This window comes from Notothenia rossii (genome assembly GCF_949606895.1).
Source record: "Notothenia rossii genome assembly, chromosome: 5".
NCBI lineage: Eukaryota > Metazoa > Chordata > Actinopteri > Perciformes > Nototheniidae > Notothenia > Notothenia rossii.
In genome coordinates this window covers 13,179,721-13,199,101 of record NC_136903.1, presented here as the reverse complement: position 1 = coordinate 13,199,101, position 19,381 = coordinate 13,179,721, and the positions used below count along the sequence as shown (strand labels likewise).

The 19,381-nt window shown below is 39.6% G+C and overlaps 2 protein-coding genes and 2 long non-coding RNA genes across 4 annotated transcripts in view; 2 read left to right on the top strand and 2 right to left on the bottom strand.

The window, feature by feature from the left end:
• LOC307039031 overlaps positions 1–2,921 on the top strand; it is a 69,336-nt gene extending 66,415 nt beyond the window's left edge. The window contains exon 2 of the long non-coding RNA XR_013808116.1: positions 1,988–2,921. This is a non-coding gene — a long non-coding RNA (uncharacterized lncRNA). The remainder of the gene's footprint in view (positions 1–1,987) is intronic.
• On the bottom strand, positions 2,453–11,103 carry hbp1 (HMG-box transcription factor 1). Its single transcript, XM_079680777.1, has 11 exons — positions 10,971–11,103; positions 9,565–9,723; positions 9,062–9,242; positions 8,593–8,704; positions 8,371–8,485; positions 7,696–7,814; positions 6,355–6,511; positions 6,010–6,154; positions 5,153–5,440; positions 3,460–3,601; positions 2,453–3,354 (listed from the first exon to the last, which is right to left on the bottom strand). The coding sequence occupies exons 2-11, from the start codon at positions 9,635–9,637 to the stop codon at positions 3,337–3,339; spliced, it is 1,350 nt and encodes a 449-aa protein (XP_079536903.1). The 5' UTR covers positions 9,638–9,723; positions 10,971–11,103; the 3' UTR covers positions 2,453–3,336.
• LOC307039030 lies at positions 3,483–4,102 on the top strand. The gene is made up of 2 exons (XR_013808115.1): positions 3,483–3,614; positions 3,847–4,102. It is a non-coding gene; the product is annotated as an uncharacterized lncRNA (long non-coding RNA).
• Positions 11,104–11,448: 345 nt separating the features above from the next.
• Positions 11,449–19,151, bottom strand: prkar2b (protein kinase cAMP-dependent type II regulatory subunit beta). Its single transcript, XM_079681105.1, has 11 exons — positions 18,611–19,151; positions 17,476–17,511; positions 16,569–16,621; positions 16,323–16,406; positions 15,992–16,098; positions 15,639–15,792; positions 13,594–13,695; positions 13,430–13,504; positions 13,266–13,334; positions 13,038–13,173; positions 11,449–12,940 (listed from the first exon to the last, which is right to left on the bottom strand). Exons 1-11 carry the CDS (start codon positions 18,873–18,875, stop codon positions 12,807–12,809), a joined length of 1,215 nt encoding a protein of 404 aa, XP_079537231.1. The 5' UTR covers positions 18,876–19,151; the 3' UTR covers positions 11,449–12,806.
• Between the last annotated feature and the right edge of the window lie 230 nt (positions 19,152–19,381).

The window sequence follows — 19,381 nt, the reverse complement described above, 5'->3', positions numbered from 1 at the left end:
ATTCCTCTCTCTTCAGATGTCTTGTCAGTGATGGTTGAAAGGGAGAGAAAATAAATCCACTTCTCACATTTTATTTATTTTTCCTGCAGTCTCTTTAAATATCAGCTCCTTCTCCCTAACTTGACACAGTATCTTGCTCAGGGATCTGGTAATAAATAATGAGCATGCAAAGAGAAGTATGTTATGTTACATGTGCTCAAGTGATGGAGGATCTGATTTAAGAAATGTACTGTCTGAATTGAACACCTTTTTTTTTATTTTCTATTGCAACAAAAGGCAAAACACGTTTTCTTGAACAGATCGAACGAACAATTGTAAAGCAATTATGGGAATCATTTTAACAACAGCATAATCTATTAAAACCAACGCATGTATCCATAACACAATCCCATTTAGAGATGACTGCCTTACACAAACACCTCTCTGTAACAAAGACACCGAGTCGGCGCTCTTTCAGTGAATTGCTGAAGATAATTGCCCTTAATTAGAAAGCCTTGATTAAGGTGCAGCGCCTGATTCAAGAGGACGCCAGCAGTGATGATCCCTGTCTGTTTCTCTCCATTCTAATTGTTCATTTTAGTATTCAGGTCCTCTTTAATTGTCCCTGTCAAAAGAGCCTTATGCATAAATGCAAGCCATTTGATCTAAATGACACCTTTCTCAGCAGAATGCCACCCAGTGATGTAGAATTCATTAGATGATTGCTATATTTTTGCCATATTTAAGTCATCAATTCATGATTTTTAAAGAACACTCCAACTTGCCACATCTTAGATTCAGAGCCTGTTGTGGTGCAGATATGTTTTTATTATTTAAATGTAATCCTCAGCACAGCAGCCGTCACAAATCAAATGTACAGTGAAGGTCATGAATGCTTCATGTTGTGTTCCTCCTGACAGCGACACGTGTTTTTCATTTACAAAACTGTGACATGATTTGAAAAATGCTTTTAATGTCTGACCGCCATAACCACTTTATTCATTGGTCCTCCATTAAAGCTCACAATGGTGTTGAGCCAGAAGCGTAGTCGACACAACTTCCCATGTCCTCAAATCCACCATTAAGTATTCATCTCGGATCGTTTTGGAGAGGCCTGTTATGGAAATGCTATAATTAGATTTCTTTGCGTGAGAGGCTTGCCGGGTGTTGATCATTGTTATTTCATGAGGCATACACGGCTATGAATCTCATATTCTCAAATGTAAATGTTCCTACTTGGAGACAAGCAGTGCCCTCAAGATATTCATACATTTCAGACAAATAATAACTTTCCAATGTCCATGAATCGTTTCAGAGATGTTCATTTGAGTTTTTTCAACATCATAGTAAGGCTACTTCTATTTGATATAAACGCAACGTATTATTATTTTCCCCACAGCACACTTGCAGTATTATTAATGTTATCTGTCTGTTGAGCTTATGTCATTTTATCTATGTGTATCTTTTATCTAAGAGAAGATTGAGATAGGAGGTGTTTATATGGCGGTGGTGGCGAAGTCGATAGGGACTTGGCTTGGTAACTGGAAGGTCACCAGTTCAAGTCCCGGCAAGACCAAGTGCTACCGAGGTGTCCCTGAGCAAGGCACCGTTCCCAACACTGCTCCCCGGGCGCCGTTCAAAATGGCAGCCCACTGCTCCTAACACCAGGATGGGTCAAATGCAGAGAAACAATTTCCCCAAGTATATCAAAATCAAAACAAAAAAAAATCTAAAATATGATAGGGGGGGGGGGGGTAAAGCAGCATGTCTTCTAATAAGGAAAAATGGGGAGATGGCGCCCTCTGGCTCTTACAATGTAAATAATGACCTAAAATTGACCATAATACTATTGCAGTTCCCAATTGTTGTTTTTAATCATTTCATTGTGCCTGTGCAAGCTGTAAGGAACATGAATATCTTGTACAACATCACTTGTGAAGTCTTCCTCTGGAACATGGTCTCCACTAGTTGAAAGCTTATGATAATGTGTTCTTTCATTTGCTTTCAGACCCCTCTCATCTCCAGGGGGATAGACCCATGTTCCAGTGAGTATAACATTCAATTAAGACCTTTAACGTTGTCCTCATTCAGGTCTGGAGTGAATAGTGTTGCTTCAGAACCATTGCTCCTTCAGAGGCGTTGTTAGCATACAGTATACGCATGTTGTTTTTGTGAGGCAGAAAGAAACAGAAAAATAAAACACTTCAAGTGAGTAACCTGGAAACATCGGGCTTTACAGGTCCGATGTTTGGATCAGTGGATATTCAAGGGCTCTTAAAGCTTGAGATGAAACATGCGTGTGGTTCAGCGTTTCCCTTAAACCACTTGTTCATGAGTGGCACAATAATAATGCTTATTATTCAAAAGAAAAAGACAGGCAAACACATTTGAACATGTATTCAAACACAAGGACAAGCACCCCGGCAGGTTGTGATTACAGTTTTTGAAAAGAACCAAACACTTGTATAAGATGCAAGTTTAAAAAAAAGTATTTATAATATGATACAAGGATATTTTGTGCAAGAGGTTGTTGGGGCTGTGAGACCTGTACATTATGAACAAAGCACTTTCAAATTCAACCTGGAAGCAGAACACGGCTACTGGGCCATGATTGTGTCAAACGGCTAACTGTCAAGATACTAGCTGTAAGAAACAAATGGTTTCCACTTGTATACAATGGCTGTATATGATTAGGTTACATTGTTATATAAAGTGCAAAAGAAACACTTAGAGCGAAGGTCTGAAGTGCTTTGTGACTGAGTGTAAGCCCTCCACCACATGCTGAAGCGTCATATGGCCGAGTGGCTGGGCTAAAGTCTACAGACATGGCAGGGCAGCATCTCAAACTGTTGGCAAAAGTTCAGCTGCAGAATATACTGTATTATAAAAATGCATTAAAGGATGCAATATATTGACTTTTACAAATATAATCAATTTGAAAAGTTGTGAAAAATGTTGCTAGAATTCCCCTTTTTACAGTTATAAATACACACTTGTCGTTTAGTGCTCCTTTTACACTGAAGCATAGCACCACATGCTCTCAATTTGTATCAACCTTGAATATAAAATAACCTGAAATACATGAGGAAGTTCTTATCAGGGGAATAAGAAGCCTTTGACATTAAAGATATAGGAAAATATATGCACCATTAGTGACTAGATTACATGTTTTGTTTATAGTTCATAATTCTGGGTTGTCTCTAATAATGCTTCAAGGTTACAAAAAGCGAGTGAACTCTGCGTCACAGTCGGGTGTCAAGGGTCGAGAGGGCAAGGAGGCATCAAGCGGTCCGTCGGACTCTGTCCAGCACTTCAAGCATGTCAAAGCACCTGCAGCCGGGGATTCTGGGGGATTCTCTAGGTCTGCTGGGAGCCCTTTGGAGGAAGACATCAGCCATTAGGGCGGACACATGATTGAAACCAAAGACTGGGTGAATATAATGTAATATTTACAGATTGGATATGTACGTTGTTCCTTACCGAGTTGGTTCTTTTACGTTTCCAGCAGTCTGGGTTGATTCTTTTCTGCTCCTCAGCCAGGACTTTGGCCTCCATGGTGTACAGCCTCCGCTCCTCATTCTTCATCTTCTTCCACTTGTCACCCAGGATGACACTAATGGCTCTGTGAGTGTAAGGTGAGAGACAGAAGATAAAGTGCTGGCCTTTCCCAGACTAATGAAGCTCGGCGCAAGTTCAACCAGGAAGACCGTCTTGACTAATCCATTTACTATTCCTATGATACTTCTCTCTCTCCTCTCAATAAGTGATCGGGGGCGTCACTCCCCAGCTTAACCAATCACTTCGCTCTATTCTCACAAGCCCATCACCTTTTAAATCTGCTCTCCCCTCTAACGGCTGTCATTTCAGGTGACTCGACGCAACCCTCCTCCACCCCTTTTCACCTCCTGTCCCTCTGAGTCCAGGGTCAAGCTAAGCCCCTCCCCTTCAGACCGACCCCAATTATCCATTCACCACCACCAGTGTGTCTAGACCCCGGGGGGGTTTCATTGGATTGGTTTTCCCCTCCCGAATTATACTCCCTTCACAACGGGGGCTAATCGCCAAAACTCCATTACATTCATTTGTGTATTCCTGGCAATAAATATGTTTTCTTCCTTCAAAACCGTCTCTCCTGATTGAATTCTCTTAGAAGGACTTTGCTTTTTTATTTTTGGGAGAAAATGAATATTGTGCGCTTTTATATTTTCAACCCAAGCTATCGTTTAGATCAGTATATTCAGGAAAAGAAACAGAAGAATGGAATAGTCATTGTCAAGTGGGAAATAAGTATTTTTTTGTGTCTCTCTTATTATCCTAAGATTCTGTTATGTTTGGCTGTGAAAAATAAATATGAAAGACAGACCATCTATTTTGTTTGTTTGTTTTTAGAAAGGGGCAGGTCACATAAGATTATTTTCTTCTCCCTGCTCCTTTTCTGCCAATGGTGTGTTTATAGAGACATGTTTTGTTAACGGTTATTATACTGAAAATGAAATGAAATGTGTATCATTGTACAGTATGCAATCAAAATGTCCTGATCAAAATCTATAAAACTCATTGTATGACACTTAAATTGCATAAAATGTTGAAAAGATAAGGGCAAAAAAGTAATAATAGAGGGTAACCAAATCGTAAAAGATAAGTCAGTATAATATCTAATAAAGAAATGTTGGCCCCTTAAGGCCAGATGTTCCACCTCAGGTGCTGAATATGGGACCTGTGGCTTTAAATGACAAATGGATTCATACAAATGAATATACATGTTTAATGGTCCAAGAGAATATCGTTAGATTGAAGTTGAAGTTTAACGATAATCCTACGGTAGAATGGTATCATTTGAAAGAAAAACAACACCATCAAATTAAAATATTCTCTAGGTGGAAGGGAGCTCTTTTATTTCCCACGCGGGGAAACCAAAGTGTCTGGGAGGAGATTGGCTTCATAAATTGGTCCGGCGCTCGTTTGGAGATAAATGCATTGCTCATGGGATCTTAAACATCCCATTGCACAATGAGACTGTACTGTGACGGTACAGTCATATTAAACTACTTCCTCATCATTTCCACTTCCTGGGCTCAATGTGGAGAGCTTTCATTTAACAGAAATGCTAATGTGGACACCTGAAGATGTGCCACAGTGATATAGAAAGGAATCACAATGGCTGTTTGCGTACCTGTTGTCCTTCCCAGGATACATATGTGTGTACTCTACTCTGTACTTCTTGGCGAAGAGCATGAAGGCATTCATTGGACGCTTGCATTTTGTAGGCGTGGCAACAGTGGCTGTCACTGAGGTGTTGCTCTTGTTGGATTTTCCGGTGGAGGACTGAGGGGAGCCGGAGTGCTCCAGCTTGTCACAGTCCGGACTGACGGCGCCGCTGCTGGACAGAGACGTCCTGCGCTGCCGGGCCATGCTGCTCAGGACGTACACTGCCGAGGAGTCCAGGGGGGTGAAGTCATAGCTGCAGGAGGACACAAGGGAGAGTAAAGATAGCTGTTCATATTGTGTTATTAGTTTAGTTTGTTGTGTCTATATGGGCTGTCTGACACAAATAGTATCTGAAAATGTCATATTTGTCGATAAAAATGCATTTCAAAAAAATACAGTGTACTGTATTTTGTTTTGAAAAGATTGGACTTTTTAGTCATTTATGTTTTGCAAACCGCATTAAATGTTGCTACAAACAGTTTGTAGTATTTGTAAAAGATGATGATTAGACAAGGAATGTGTACAAGAAGGCTGCAATCCAAGAATTTACTATTTTATGGTTACAATTTTTGGGAAGTTATAATTACTTTATTAAAGAATACTTTAACTTAATTTGATGTTATGCTAAAGAAGTTAGGCTGCATTTGGCCGTACCCAAGAGGCAAAAATATAGTTGCTAAAAGCAGAAGAATAATCATTGTACCTGTAGATGAATCCCCAAGACCCCCGTCATATTCTCATTTGATGAATTGTTATACAAAAAGAATGATATCTACTATAGTAAGTCTCTTCATTGCATAAAGCAAGATCATATTATTGTACCTTCTGAAGGTGTCAAAGACAACAGAGTCATCGCAGTTGATGGCTTCTGGGTGGTTTGGGGGGAGGCACACGTTGCCCACCTGCATCTCGTAACAAGGGATCCCATGATGCACCACGGTGAGGCTCGGATAAAAGGAACACCACCCTGAAAAACACAGAAGGTACATTTTAGAACAGTTCTAGTCATACAGCTGTTTATTTAAATATAAACCAAAAGGAGTTTTTCCATTAAGAAAAAAACACATTTCTCATATTTCAATTAAATCAATAAATATATGAATGTAAAAAAATATCAATATTTGTATTTATTGTTAACATATATTAACTTCTAAGTTCTTGTTTTACCTCTTTTTTTGACAAAAAATGGGTGATCCAATCGGCATTCGGCTGTCAAAAGGCCCTCCTCAGGTGAGCCGGGGTCAAAGGTCAGTTTGAGGACAGCCTGGCCAAAAGACATTGTCTCTTCATGGCTCACCAACTTCATCCCCTCTGAACCGTATCTCTGTGAAAGAAGCAAAAGACCAATGAGAGAAATGTTTTTGCACAATGAGGAAGTAGCTTAACTCGCCACCAGAGTGGATTGCTGTAATAACAGCTTTCCCGTCCATTATACTAAATGAGACCTCTGCGAATCAACAAGGCAGTCTTCAGTCATACACTCAGTTTCTCTTCCTCTACCTTTAGCTTTGCTGCCACCTTGTGGTCATTAAAAGCCGTTTTCTTGACTACTGACATCACAAGGAATCATGCACTTCACTTTACTAGCAGTCAGCAATCCTGAGGGATGCAAATGAATTACAAAGGGTTCGATCAGTCAGGAACAGCCATGCTTCTTAAATATTAATAGGTAAAACCAACAAGAAGGCAAGCAAGGCAGGTGTATTTAAAAAGCATGTTCATTACAAAGACCTAAACCCAATTTTACTTAGAAGAATCTGAAAGATTTGAGCTTAACTTTGAATCTACATGCAGTGTTTACAGACTGCAGCTCTTCAGGCAAGGCACTCTCAAGGTGGAGGCCACAGTAACTAAAAGCCCCTTCCCCAGTGCCTGATCTAAATCTGGGTTTAACCTAAACGGCACAGTCTGGAGACCGGAGATGGCTGATGGGGAATCGTCTGTGAGCAGGTCCGAAATAAACTGGGGAGCTGAACTATTAATGTTGTACGAGTTGAAGTTCAACTGTTGAATGTTTTGATAATGCAGTGAAAAGACTTTTGCAGTCATCGGTTCAACATTAAAGCGTAAACAATCACATGTTGAACGAATACTTTCGAATTTCTTAAGCAGTAGCTTGATAATCTTTGAATGACTGATGTTATTTTCTAAATTAAGTCTGACACCCAGAATGAATCTCTAGTTTTGTGCCTGCTCTCTGGCTTTAAGGTTGCGAAATATGGATTCATTTCCTGCTGCTGTTTTTGGGGGCCAACATAAAGAATTCAGTTTTATTCATGTTAAGCTGTAAGAATGTGTTTGGATCCAATAATCTGTCAGTCCGGCATTTTTTAGGTTGCCTATCGGGCTTAGGTGATTGGAAAAAGATTGCATGTTTTTTAAATCAGGTAGTACAATCTTTTGTTCAGCATAAATGTGTTTGCATCCCTGAAAACTAAACATGAGGAGCACAAAGCGGGAAACTATTCCAGCCGATTCATGTTAAATAGCTTACGGTTTGTTGCCTACCTTTAAAGAGAAGGAGGATGGCCTCATGGTTTCATCGTCTGTGTCCTCATCAGAATCCCCCAGTTCATCCGCGTCCTGCCACTCCACATTCGGACCTCGGTGGAAGCGCAGGCGAGTTCCTGAATGAAAACACAACAATGTGACATGATGAATAAGCAGTGTTGATACAGAAAAGAGAATTCTGGAAAAGATTGCAATACTGCTCTTTGGACACCAGGGGTCAGAATTTCTTTACACATTTTTGTAGCAGTTGTAGAGTGAGGATTGAACTATGTGTTGTCAGAACCTCTAAAGCTTCTGTCCAAAACTGTTTTTATTTCATTTTTGGTTATTATTAGCAAACTTTGAGGGCAGCGCAGTTCAAATGCAATCAGTACTTTTTTACAATACTAATTACAGGTCTGTTCACAAACAGTTCTGACAAGTTTCAATGAAAGATAGAAAAGAAAAATGTTCTCAAGTCTGAAATAAAAAAATGTGTGGGTTACATTTGCACATTACCGTTTAAACATTAAACAGTTTGAAGAAAACACGACTAATGACTGTAATGACTGTGGATTCTGGTAAAGCTATGAGTCATAATTCTCAGATGTTCTTTAGAAAAGCTCAGGTTTCACTTGAACGTGTCTGCATGCACTGGTGGAATACCGTTTGTAAATGAGTTTGTGTTTTCACCTTTAAGGAAGCAATGCCAGGCTGTGGAGGGCCAGGAGTGAGACCAGGCCATGTCTTCATCATCAGAAAAAGAGGAGGACATTGAGAAAACTCCAGATTCGGACTCACTGCTGGCCTATTGTATATTAAAAAATAACGTGAAAAAATGACATTAGCTTACATGTAATACACAATTTATGGTTGAATCTTAAGTTTACAATGTTGACTGAAGTGAAGGGTTACCCTGACACGCCTGCGCTCCCTGAGGTAGCCTCTGGACGGGATGGGGGCACTGCTGGCTAATGGGGGGCGAGCGTAGGAATGTAAACTATTACTGATGTGGACTGGTGATGATCTGGAAAAAAAAGACAATATCATTCACATTTATTTGGTCACTGTTGATACTTAATATTTGTGTTTTTAATAATCTACAGACAGCTAAAAGGTGATTCAGTTGTTCAGCAGAAGCAGGGTTTAGACAGTAAGACAGGGACAGAAAGCTATTCACTTTATTGATTGCTGAAAAATGTACAGAATTTCGTAACACATTTTCTAAATGATGTGACTAACTCGACAGTCCTGCTATGTGGAGCACCCCCCAGCGGAAGCAGTGTAATCATGTTTTACAGGGGTTGTACACTTCTCTGTGTTTATATCCCTGAATATGCTCATCAGACTTTTGATTTTCATACTATCTTGCCACAGTACAAACCTCTTGAGGGGGGCGCTCTTTAGCAGGGAGGTTTTAGGATTGGTGGCAATGTTAGCCAGCTCAGCCAGCCAGTTGGTGCTGGGTGAGCTGCTGAGCTCCTGGTGGGACACTCCTGCTCCAACCTGAAATATCCCTAGAGACCTCTGGTCCTCCTCCACCTCCTGCAGCTCCGGCAGGTCATCTGGGGAGAAGTCAATGATCAAATTCATGATCCCAGGACTGTGACTAACATTTATTTTCATTGTGTATAAATCTGTCAATACCTTTCTCGAATATTTGATTAGTTGTTTGGTCTAAAAAATAATATCGGTTTATTTTTCCAAATACCAAGATGAGGACTTAATGCCATATAGATCAGTATAAATCCAGATTTCAAAATCAGGAATCAGATTGTATTCGTAATATTCTCAAACCAATGGACAACATAAATGAATCGCAAATCTGATTATTAATATTTGGAAAAGGCCAGTGTAAAATGTGATTTCACTGTGTTGGGATGTTACCATATTCCATGTGGCATGCAGGTGAGGAAGGCAGGTCCTCGTTGCACTTGAGTGGATCAAAAGACTCGTCCATTGTCACAATATTCTACTGTTTCCTCTCTCTTTAACAGGCTGCAGGTCTGTTTACTCAGCTTCCATCATCATATGCTGCAACATCAGCTGATTTCATGCAAAACAAAAAGGGGAGAAAAAAAGTGAGTTTTCACATTTAAAGTGAAACTGCTGCCCAATCCTATTTACAATGCTGCCTTAAAAATAATCACTAACCCACTCAAAAAGGATTGCATACGCCTGAATGGCAATACGTGTGTTTTTGATAGTGATATGGTTTCAGGAAGACATAATTGAACGGATTAATGTAGTGGTTAAAAAACATTATCACAGTAGCCAAATGTTTCTGAACGCGCAAATACATAAACAGCTGTGACAGTCTGTTATCATAGCAAGACACGTCATATATTGCATGATTAAAATGGAGAAGGTATGAAGCCTTTAGGGAATCCTTTGTCTCTGAATCGACACAGTATACCACTGCGGCTGGTCACGTGACCTGCTGCGTGGAGGCCTTGTTTATAAACTTAAAGGGATTTGGCGCATGCGTACCAGAGCTCATTCATTCATAACTGCGTAGCAAAAGTGAAAAATAGCAGGGAATTCCTCTGTTAAAGTGGCTTTTAAAGATTTGAAAACTGGAGCTTGGAAGAAAATACTTTAGTTTTAATATAACAATGTGTTTTTTAGCGACATGCAAAGTAAAAAATCGTTACAGATATGTACAAAAAAGAGGTGACGATCAAATGATTCAGTTTACAAGAAGGAACTAACGGATATGTGCGTTCCAACCGTCATTGCACGCTCTGACAAGCGTCGCTTTGACTTCGTAAACACGGACACGAATTACATAGGCTGCAGTAAATATAACGATTCAGAAGTATTAAAAGGTCCAAAAAGAGAGATTGGCATTTGGGCCTGCTGTTCCCCACTCCCCAAAAGCAGTAGTGTTCAGACCCAGAGGCTGTCGGGTCTAACACTGTAAACAAAAGAATGTCAACAAGTTGAGGCATGACGCAACCTCAGTGCCCCGTTCAAAATGAATGACACAAAAACACGGAGAGGCTTTTAAAACGAGACTTTTACACGAATCAAAGCAGATTTCACCAAATGAATGACATGTTTTTTATACACAGAAGAGCTTTTGGTTGGGCTTGTTATCACCAAAACAACAAGCGTCATCGCGAAAAAAAACATTGTCGAGCACAACATGTCATTGGAGATCAAATACAGGCGTGACAACCCCGCTAAAACATCGAGTTAGAACAGCAAATACACCAATCACACGACGCTAACGTTAAAAATACGTTTAAACCGTTTATTTATTCGATAAAAGTAGTCTGTTTTCCACTTACCAAACCAGTCGCCATAAAGAAACTCTCTGGCATGAACTCGAAGGGTGGGAATGAATGCATACAGAGAAAGCCTCCTATTGGTGGATAAGAACATCATTAACAAGAATCCAGGAATTCTATTGGTTCACATGATTGAGAAAAACATTGAAGGCGGGGCCTAGTTTGTTTTTCATCGTATGATTGGATGAAAGTACATGCCTATTACTGCCCAGTAACAGCTGATTGGCAATAACAGGAACAATGCATGGTTATTTTTTTGATCAACAATGTTGCAACCACAGCAAGAAGTATAGTCTGCTTTCTAGATGTAGAGTCATTTTCCTTGCAGTTGAGTAATTGCAGTTACAATTGTAACTGTTTTACAACAACATTATTCAAACAAATGCATACACTGAATGAAAAATGTAATACAAAGAATGCGTTACAGAATTGTATGGCTGTTCCATAATTGTGACAAAATATTAAGTGAAACGCAAAATATAAAAATGTTCTTTATTGACATGAAAAGTTAAACATACAGTACTTTCAGCCAGTATCATGGGTTTGCCTTAAAAAATGACCAGCACTACCTGCACAAAGGGGGGGTGTCAGAATGTTTCAATGTTAAACCAGCTATGGACAGTTTAAGCTGCAGTAAACCACAGACAAATTACAGAAGACTTCAATTATTAATCTTAAAAATAGAGAGAAGAGAGAGAGAGAGAGAGAGAGAGAGAGAGAGAGAGAGAGAGAGAGAGAGAGAGAGAGAGAGAGAGAGAGAGAAGACCCCCTTTAGATTCCTGCTTAGAGGGAGCGTTGGAACATATGTTTCCAAAAGTTGTTGGCAGAGGTAGACAGCAATAATGAATGTCATAATCATAATGTATGTTTCACAGACACAAAAACAATATGACCTACATTTTACATTAAAACACAGGAAAATCAATTGTTTCAAGACACTGCCTATAATGACTACAGTCTAGAGGGGCAACTTATTCAATTAAAGCTGGGCCTATATAATAACAGTAAATACTCAGTTTCAAATTGTATAGCAATGTGTTGTATACTCTTACAAAACTATCAGCTATCTCTCTGAAGTTTGTTTTTTGCAAAAGCATAGAATTAGGCTAACAGCCACAAACACACTTACCAACGATGATATAAAGTTTATGAACGTGTTCAAGGGGTTCAACATTATGATAAACAGAAACATATTTTGTAAAAATGTTAAAGTACTGCCAAGTTTACATTCTGTGGTAATCAAAATGTGAAATATGTTATCAAATCAACTTCTTTTACACATTGTAATCCTTTCTCATATTGTGGCACTTGTACCAGTGCACCTCATGCCGCGAATGTTAGTGCTCTAGCCAAAAATGACGAGAGATCGTGACATATTTGCTCACCATTATCCAGTAAGAAATTAGCTTTGGCATCTGATTTCCACAAACAATGTTTAGAAATGTAGTACAAACGATATTATACTGTAGGTGTAACTATAACACTGTGGAGAAAAAGGTGAGCAATAACAAAAGTGTTCAATATACAAACAGATAATGCGTCTTACACTGACAGGTAAAATGTAAAATGCTTACATTTTAAGGTGAGAATTGTGAGAATTCTACTTCAAACAAGCTTTAAGCAACTCTGCTTTGGCTTACTGTAACACGCTCTGGCAACTCTGCTAAAATGAACCTCGTCTCATATGGGATTCTGACGTAGTCTGTTATATTTATCTGACACACAAATGTAGTAGTGGATATTCACATTTGTTGTAAGAAAAGCTGTTTAAGTGATTATGGGGGAAACATCGCAACAACCCTCTTTTTCATCCACCAATTTATGGTCCATTGCTGTTCATGCACTTTGTTGCTCAATCTCAGTGCTACTCCCAAACAGGGCCACCAGCTGCTCCTCATAGTTAGCAATGTTTCTCTTCATGATGTCCATACACGGGCCCAGCAGTCTCTCGAAGGCTTGTACGTCAATGACTGACAAAACAGAAAAATAAAACAGGAGTCAGAAATCATTTAAGGAGAGTTTCGACTTAGAGTTATGATTGTTTTAAAATAAATCATAAACATATACCCAAGCATTTGACGCGTCCCACAGCATAGGCTGATGCAGCTCTGGGCTTGTTTGTGACAAGCGCCAACTCTCCAAAATACTGGCCTCTAGAGCACGTGGCGATGTCCACCTCCTCATCTTCCTGATCTTTTTTCGTCTGACAGGAAGAAAAACACACAATGAACCTAATTGGATATGCAAGCACATTTTTAAAACTTAAATAACAAAGGGTAAACTGGTCAAACATACCCTGCTTCTTTTCATGGTGATTCTTACTTGGCCAGACTCAACAATGTAGAAGGAATCTGCTAAATCACCCTGCAATACAAACGTGTGACTCAGTATCTATTATTGCTCCATTGCAGCAGAAGGTGAAATTATCAATGTAAGAACAGATCATAGAGATTCTTCACCTGAGCAATAATCTGCTGTGAATCATTGTACACGTTGGTGGATATTACGTCCACTACCTTCATTCTCTCTGAGAGCTGTGGAAGAAAATATTTGTGGTTAACAATGGAGTTACTTTTAAAGCATGGTCAACTTTATTCACATTGGAGGACAAACTAATCCTAACCTCTAACGATGTAAGCAGTGGTAGCGTTTCAATGAAGGCCTCATACAGCCTCCTTTTCTTGGCGTTGTTCTTCACTATTATTCTCCTGAATGTCAGACGATCCTGAAACACAGATTAAAAGAAAACGTATAAAAAACATGTCAGAGTATTTTTTGTATTTATTCAAAAGCCCCTCTCTTTTTTCCTCCTGTAAAACACCTTTGATTTTGACCTTTTTTACATTTTCCCTAGATTGTTCTGGCATCTTTAACCAAACAATACCTCTTATGAAACAACATTTCTGCAGTAGGGGTCACTGTTAACCCGTTGTTAAGTAAGACAAGCGTCTCCTTCAAACCATAACACCAACTCGGATCATTCAAGCAGCATCAATCATGTGCTCATGGAGGCTGTTGCTCTAAGCGATAAATCTTTAGAAATATCTCAGTTAGTTTGTATGTCATTCAGCAGGATGATGTTTTAGATTCTAATAATATCCAGTAACATGTTTGATGGCAGCATGCAGTAGTAGCTGGTTACATACTATTCTGTAGAAAACAATGAACACAGCGCCCTCTGGCTAGGGAATAATAAAGTCCCAACGAGTGAGCAAACACAGTTCTAACCTTGAGGTTAACTTATCAGCAGTGCTGGGAAGTAGTATATTTACTCAAGTATTTTACTTAAGTACATTTTTTGAGGTACTTAACTGAACTTAACTTGAGTCTTTAAAGTTTATGCTACGGTAAACTTTTACTCCTATATCATTGGGAAGGAAATATTGTACTATTTACTCACAACCTTTATTTGAGAAGATTAGTTAATAGTGACTTTCCAGGTTAATAATATTAATACAAAAATGTAATTGACAAATTAGTTATGGCATATTATTATAAGGTACATGGCATGATAAAACGTTGTTTAAGTTAGCTTAACATTAACCAGCTACCACATTAAAATGATGTGTGCATAAATGGATTGTTATTTAAAATCCAGCGATATAATATATATTATTCCGAAAAATACCAGACGTTTACTTGAGTATTTTTACACCGTGGTATTACTACCTTTTACTTAAGTACAGTATAATGTCTGAGTACCTCTTCCACCTCTGGTTGTCAGTAGAGTCAGTCCTAGGCCTAAGGACATGGTGTACCACAGCTTTAATATCTAACAAGGTTACCAAAAAGTTAACCATTACAACCCCATTTCAAATGATACCAAGTGATCAGCAGTATCAGTGGAAATAAGCCTGATAGATGTCCCAGACCTAAATCCGTTAAACTACTGTTTGAACACAGGCCCTCACTGTCCCTCCTCGATGTCAGGGGCTTGTCTGTTGAACACGACTCTCTGCTTGTTCACAACCTCAAACACAAACTACAAGTACTGGGTCAATAGGGGATACTGCTGCAACCTGCCCGGTCTGCACACAGATGACATAACAACGCTGTTCCCCACAGTATAAGGACACGACCTTTGCTGAGTCATTAATAAACAAGCTGCTTCACAGATCAACTACAAACAGCTGTTTTCAGACCCAATTTTTAAAACTGTTTTAATTTAGATGTACCAGTTTTTGTTATCGCACTTTGTGTTTTCCATTATGGTGTTTAAAGCCCCAGCTTAAATTCTGATAATTGAATAACTTGATTACTCAACAAGTTAAGTTCATCTGAGGTTCACTCTGCCTTTTTGAGCGGGTCTGATAGTGGAGCTCTCTGAATGGGCCACAAAACATTTTTAATTGGCCTGTATTACATTCATAAATAAACATATCTTTTCACATTCAGTTTCCACATTCATTAGCTTTAATAAATGCATTAATGAACATGTATTCATATCCAGGGGCATTATTAGTGCTCTCTCACGTACTGTTGCATTCATTAGGTTTCATACAGTTTGTTATCGCAGTAAGTACACATGATCTCATCTAATAATGCCAACACTGTCACTGACAACCTGGATATTTACTGTTAAATATGGCAACTAACAGCACAGCGGGTTTTTAATCCTGTGCACGGAGCCAACTGTGCCCTTGCATGAGGCTTTAATGGTTTACTCACTAGGCACCAAACGGCTCCAGGGGAGGTGGCGATTATTGTGGCTGCCCTGGGGGTGTTGTACATCAACGCTAGTTCTCCAAAGCTGCCTCGGTTGTCATAGCAGCCTACCATCTTGTCTGTGCCTTCAATCTTCACGAAAATGTTAAACTTCCCACTGAATGAAAAAGAAAAAACATCGGAGAAAAATATAAATACATGGCAGACATATTGGTGTGTCCGGAAATCTTGAATCAGCTTGAAACATTGATTTTACAGATTATTTCATAAACATTTTACAGTTCTACAAAACAATCAATGATCTGATTTAAAAAATAATAAGTAAGTCATGCTGTGAGAGCCACACGAAAGCTCACCTTTCAATAACATAAAAGTTGTCCCCGTCGTCGTCTTGATCAATGATGTGCTCGCCTTCGGTGAAGAATTTCTCTAACATGGCATCCAGCACCTGAGACATCTCCTCCTGTGTAAAATATCAGTCAAATAAATAAAAAAAAACAATCATGCAGAATCCACTCAGCGTGCTGTTTCAGCTACTTTAAAATAACCATCTTAACAAATCATGCATAGTGCACTGAGCTGGGCAAAAATCTGCTGGCCTCGGGCCATGTCCTCCTTTGTGTAATTTAAGACATGGCAGAGCACAAACCAAAGGAGCACAGAGTGTTTATGGAATAATCCACTCACCGCATCCAAATTCTTGAACAGAAGAATGTTCCAACATGCTTCCTGTAGTCTCTGTCTCTGCTCATCAGTTTTAGGGTGGGTGACCTGTAAATTAAAACACGGGTCTTATGATATAAGCCTATGATGGCATACACTTTAAAGTACATATACATACATATATGTTGACTCTTTGATTCATATTCAGAGCTGCAATCCATACTAAAAATCAACCAAGACGGGATCTTCATGGTAAGAAAGACAGTTTACCCTTGGCTCTTTATCCTCATCATCGTCATCTGGATTGAAAGCTTCAGCACACACTGCATGACAGAGATCAACGAATGAATGAACTCGACACTTTCTAACAGAGAGCATAATTCACCTTAAAATTAAGATGTCTACCCAAAGGCAAAACCTTTGGAAACAACAATATTTTAAATAAAACATAAAGTGTCATATTCAAGTGATCATAACAACAGCAAATGTCAGGAAGGATTCAGCAACATTTTGTGTATACATCTTTCAATGAACACAGCTTTATTTTGTCTTAAGAGCGAGCCTTTAGGGGTGTGTTGGTGGCTTTCATACTGCACAGGGCACTGTATCATAACACACGTTCAATTCTTCTTACATTAATTCAAATATACCCCTTTTTCAATTCATTATTAAATGCATTTTATTCACAAGTGCTATTTCTTTGGCCTATGCAGAGGATGTTTAGGTAAAATCTGAAGTGATCAAATGTAAGTAATATGCTTTAGCTGTTACTGAATACCTTTACTTGCTCATACTTTCCATTCAGGCTGTCAAACATGCAGATGCATCAGTCCTAATGCAGTTATGAAGTTGAAGCCACAATGTTACTATTATCATGAGAGGGAGATTATAATTACGAGCAGTACTTGTCCTCCTCTCCTCACCAACGTCACTCACTGACATTATTAACCCGGCTAGAGACAGAGTGGTTTCACAAACTCTAATAAATCTGCACGATTATATTAAGCAGAAGACATTGAGAAAAGAAAGTTGGAAAAATACTTCATTTTCCCTTGTAATGGAGCAGGTCTGACGTATTCATGTGTCAAAGAAGTTGTATATGTTTCCAGCACTGACACAGTCCAGTGTTTCCCTCTTGACAGAACATGCTTGAATCAACCAGCGAATGATAACTCACCTGATGCTCTTCTGATGAATCTGTTTATTACCGGGGCTGCAAAAGCAAAACATATGTATTAGAATGTTTTATTTCATGATACAGTACATCTATCTCACAGAAAAGGTGAATCATTGATGCAGATAAGGTTATCCTAACGCACAAGTGTTTCTACATCAGTGGTACATGTGTAGCGGCGTACACACAGACCTTTGCTCATTAAGGAACCTTATTCATTTCTGGTAAAACCTGAATGAGGACAGCTGCTTTGAAGTGCGTTTGAATCTAATTTTTGAATGAGAAACAAAATTAAAATGCAAAACCCAGCAAAGGTGCCAAGCTCTAACACAAAAGTCTCAATATGAAATATACATCAGATAGGACGTCTCATCCATTAATAGCCTGCCAGCCATTGTTGTCCAAGGAGGCTCACTGGAATTTCATTAGGACAAGGCACTGGAGGTTTGATATGATACAATCATGACCCAAAAATACTACTATAGTTAGTTTACTGACTGAATGCAGTGTGCGTGTCCTTATGTAACCATTGCAGGCTGCCTTGCAGACCCCAACCCTCATTGGGATGCTGTGTCAGAGCTCTGGGTTGCTATGCTACTTGCTGCACCTTGTGGCCACACTGCACCGGCCACAGTGAGACATATGACCACAGCTCAGGGAGCACAATTCATCCAGATACATTTACACACATCTTTTGCATTGCTTGCATCACAGCAGAGGTTCATTTTTCACGTGTGTCTGCTTTGTCATATTTTCTTATACATAATCATGGAAGGCCCATCCGGCCTGCACTTGAAACTGGAAATATTGAAATGACCTAGAGGTGCAGGGTAGGCCTGTGTGGAAATAAACACAAACCCCTTTTTTTTTTGCAGATGCTTTGCCTGAATGCTGTCCTTGTCACACAAACGTGTCTACACAGATGAAGACAAGACACGTTCATTATCCATCTTTCACCCTCTGTGACCATATATGGCAAATGACAGCGCCGTGGTGGATGCAAGGTGGCGGAGCATCACGCGAGCAATGTGTCTCCATCTGAAGCCGTGTACACAGCGAAACATGCTCATTGTTCCTAATGAATAAAAAAATCCACCATCACATTTCCTCCCGACATAGAGTACATATGATCGCCTACCTATGAATTCCTCGTCATCGTCGTCGTCCTCCTCTCCGTTTTCCGAATCGATCTGCATGGCTTCGTCAATGAAATTGACCGCTTTTCCAGGTCTTGGGGCCGAATTTTGGTCATTGCCAAAAGAGGCCTCTTTGGTCTCACTTTCCTTCAGCTGGGTGAAGTACTGTAATGCAAACTCGAGCAAATCCCTGGGCTGATTTCTCAACACTTCCACGGTAAAGCTCTGTAACAGCTCCGTCAGTCCTTCAGGAATTTCTATACTCATTCCTATTATCAGTCTATGAATGTGGACAAAACCGGTTTGCTGCGAATCCGAAATAACCAAAAGCACCCAGTGGGATGAAAAAAGCCAAAACGAGCAGACGGGTGTAGTCAGGCCACCCAGTCAGCAATCCCTCCACAGCGATTCCTCTCTTTTTCTTGAATGAAAATGGCTCTGGATTTTTCGTCCAAGCATCTTCTTCTTCTGCTGCTTCTGGCTACAGGAAACCCACGCATGTGACCCAGGAATCCATGGCAACCACCTATCCAGGGATTGCGTATGAGCATCAGCGGCGCTGAATCTGCAGTCAGACGCAAAATACAAATGATGAGAAACCCTCCGGTTTATCAGGCAGATCGATTCAACGGAGAGAGAGATGACATATCGGACGCACCTAATATGTTTTAAATATGTTGTTTTCTGTAGGCTATGCATTTTTACAGTCGGTTGTAATGTCTCACTTCAAAATTATTCATAATCTAGTGAAAAACATTGACGTGTGAACACAA

Bases quoted from the DNA above. Each gene is read 5' to 3' on its own strand.
- hbp1 (XM_079680777.1), bottom strand. From the start codon at position 9,637: ATGGACGAGTCTTTTGATCCACTCAAGTGCAACGAGGACCTGCCTTCC. The intron at 9,243-9,564 runs GTAACATCCCAA...ACTTCTCCCCAG, and splicing joins TGCATGCCACATGGAATATG to ATGACCTGCCGGAGCTGCAG. The intron at 6,155-6,354 runs GTAAAACAAGAA...TGTGTTTTTCAG, and splicing joins ATTTTTTGTCAAAAAAAGAG to GGTGGTGTTCCTTTTATCCG.
- prkar2b (XM_079681105.1), bottom strand. From the start codon at position 18,875: ATGAGTATAGAAATTCCTGAAGGACTGACGGAGCTGTTACAGAGCTTT. The intron at 13,335-13,429 runs GTGAAGAATCTC...TTTGTATTGCAG, and splicing joins CACAGCAGATTATTGCTCAG to GGTGATTTAGCAGATTCCTT. The intron at 13,174-13,265 runs GTATGTTTGACC...TCTTCCTGTCAG, and splicing joins TCACCATGAAAAGAAGCAGG to ACGAAAAAAGATCAGGAAGA.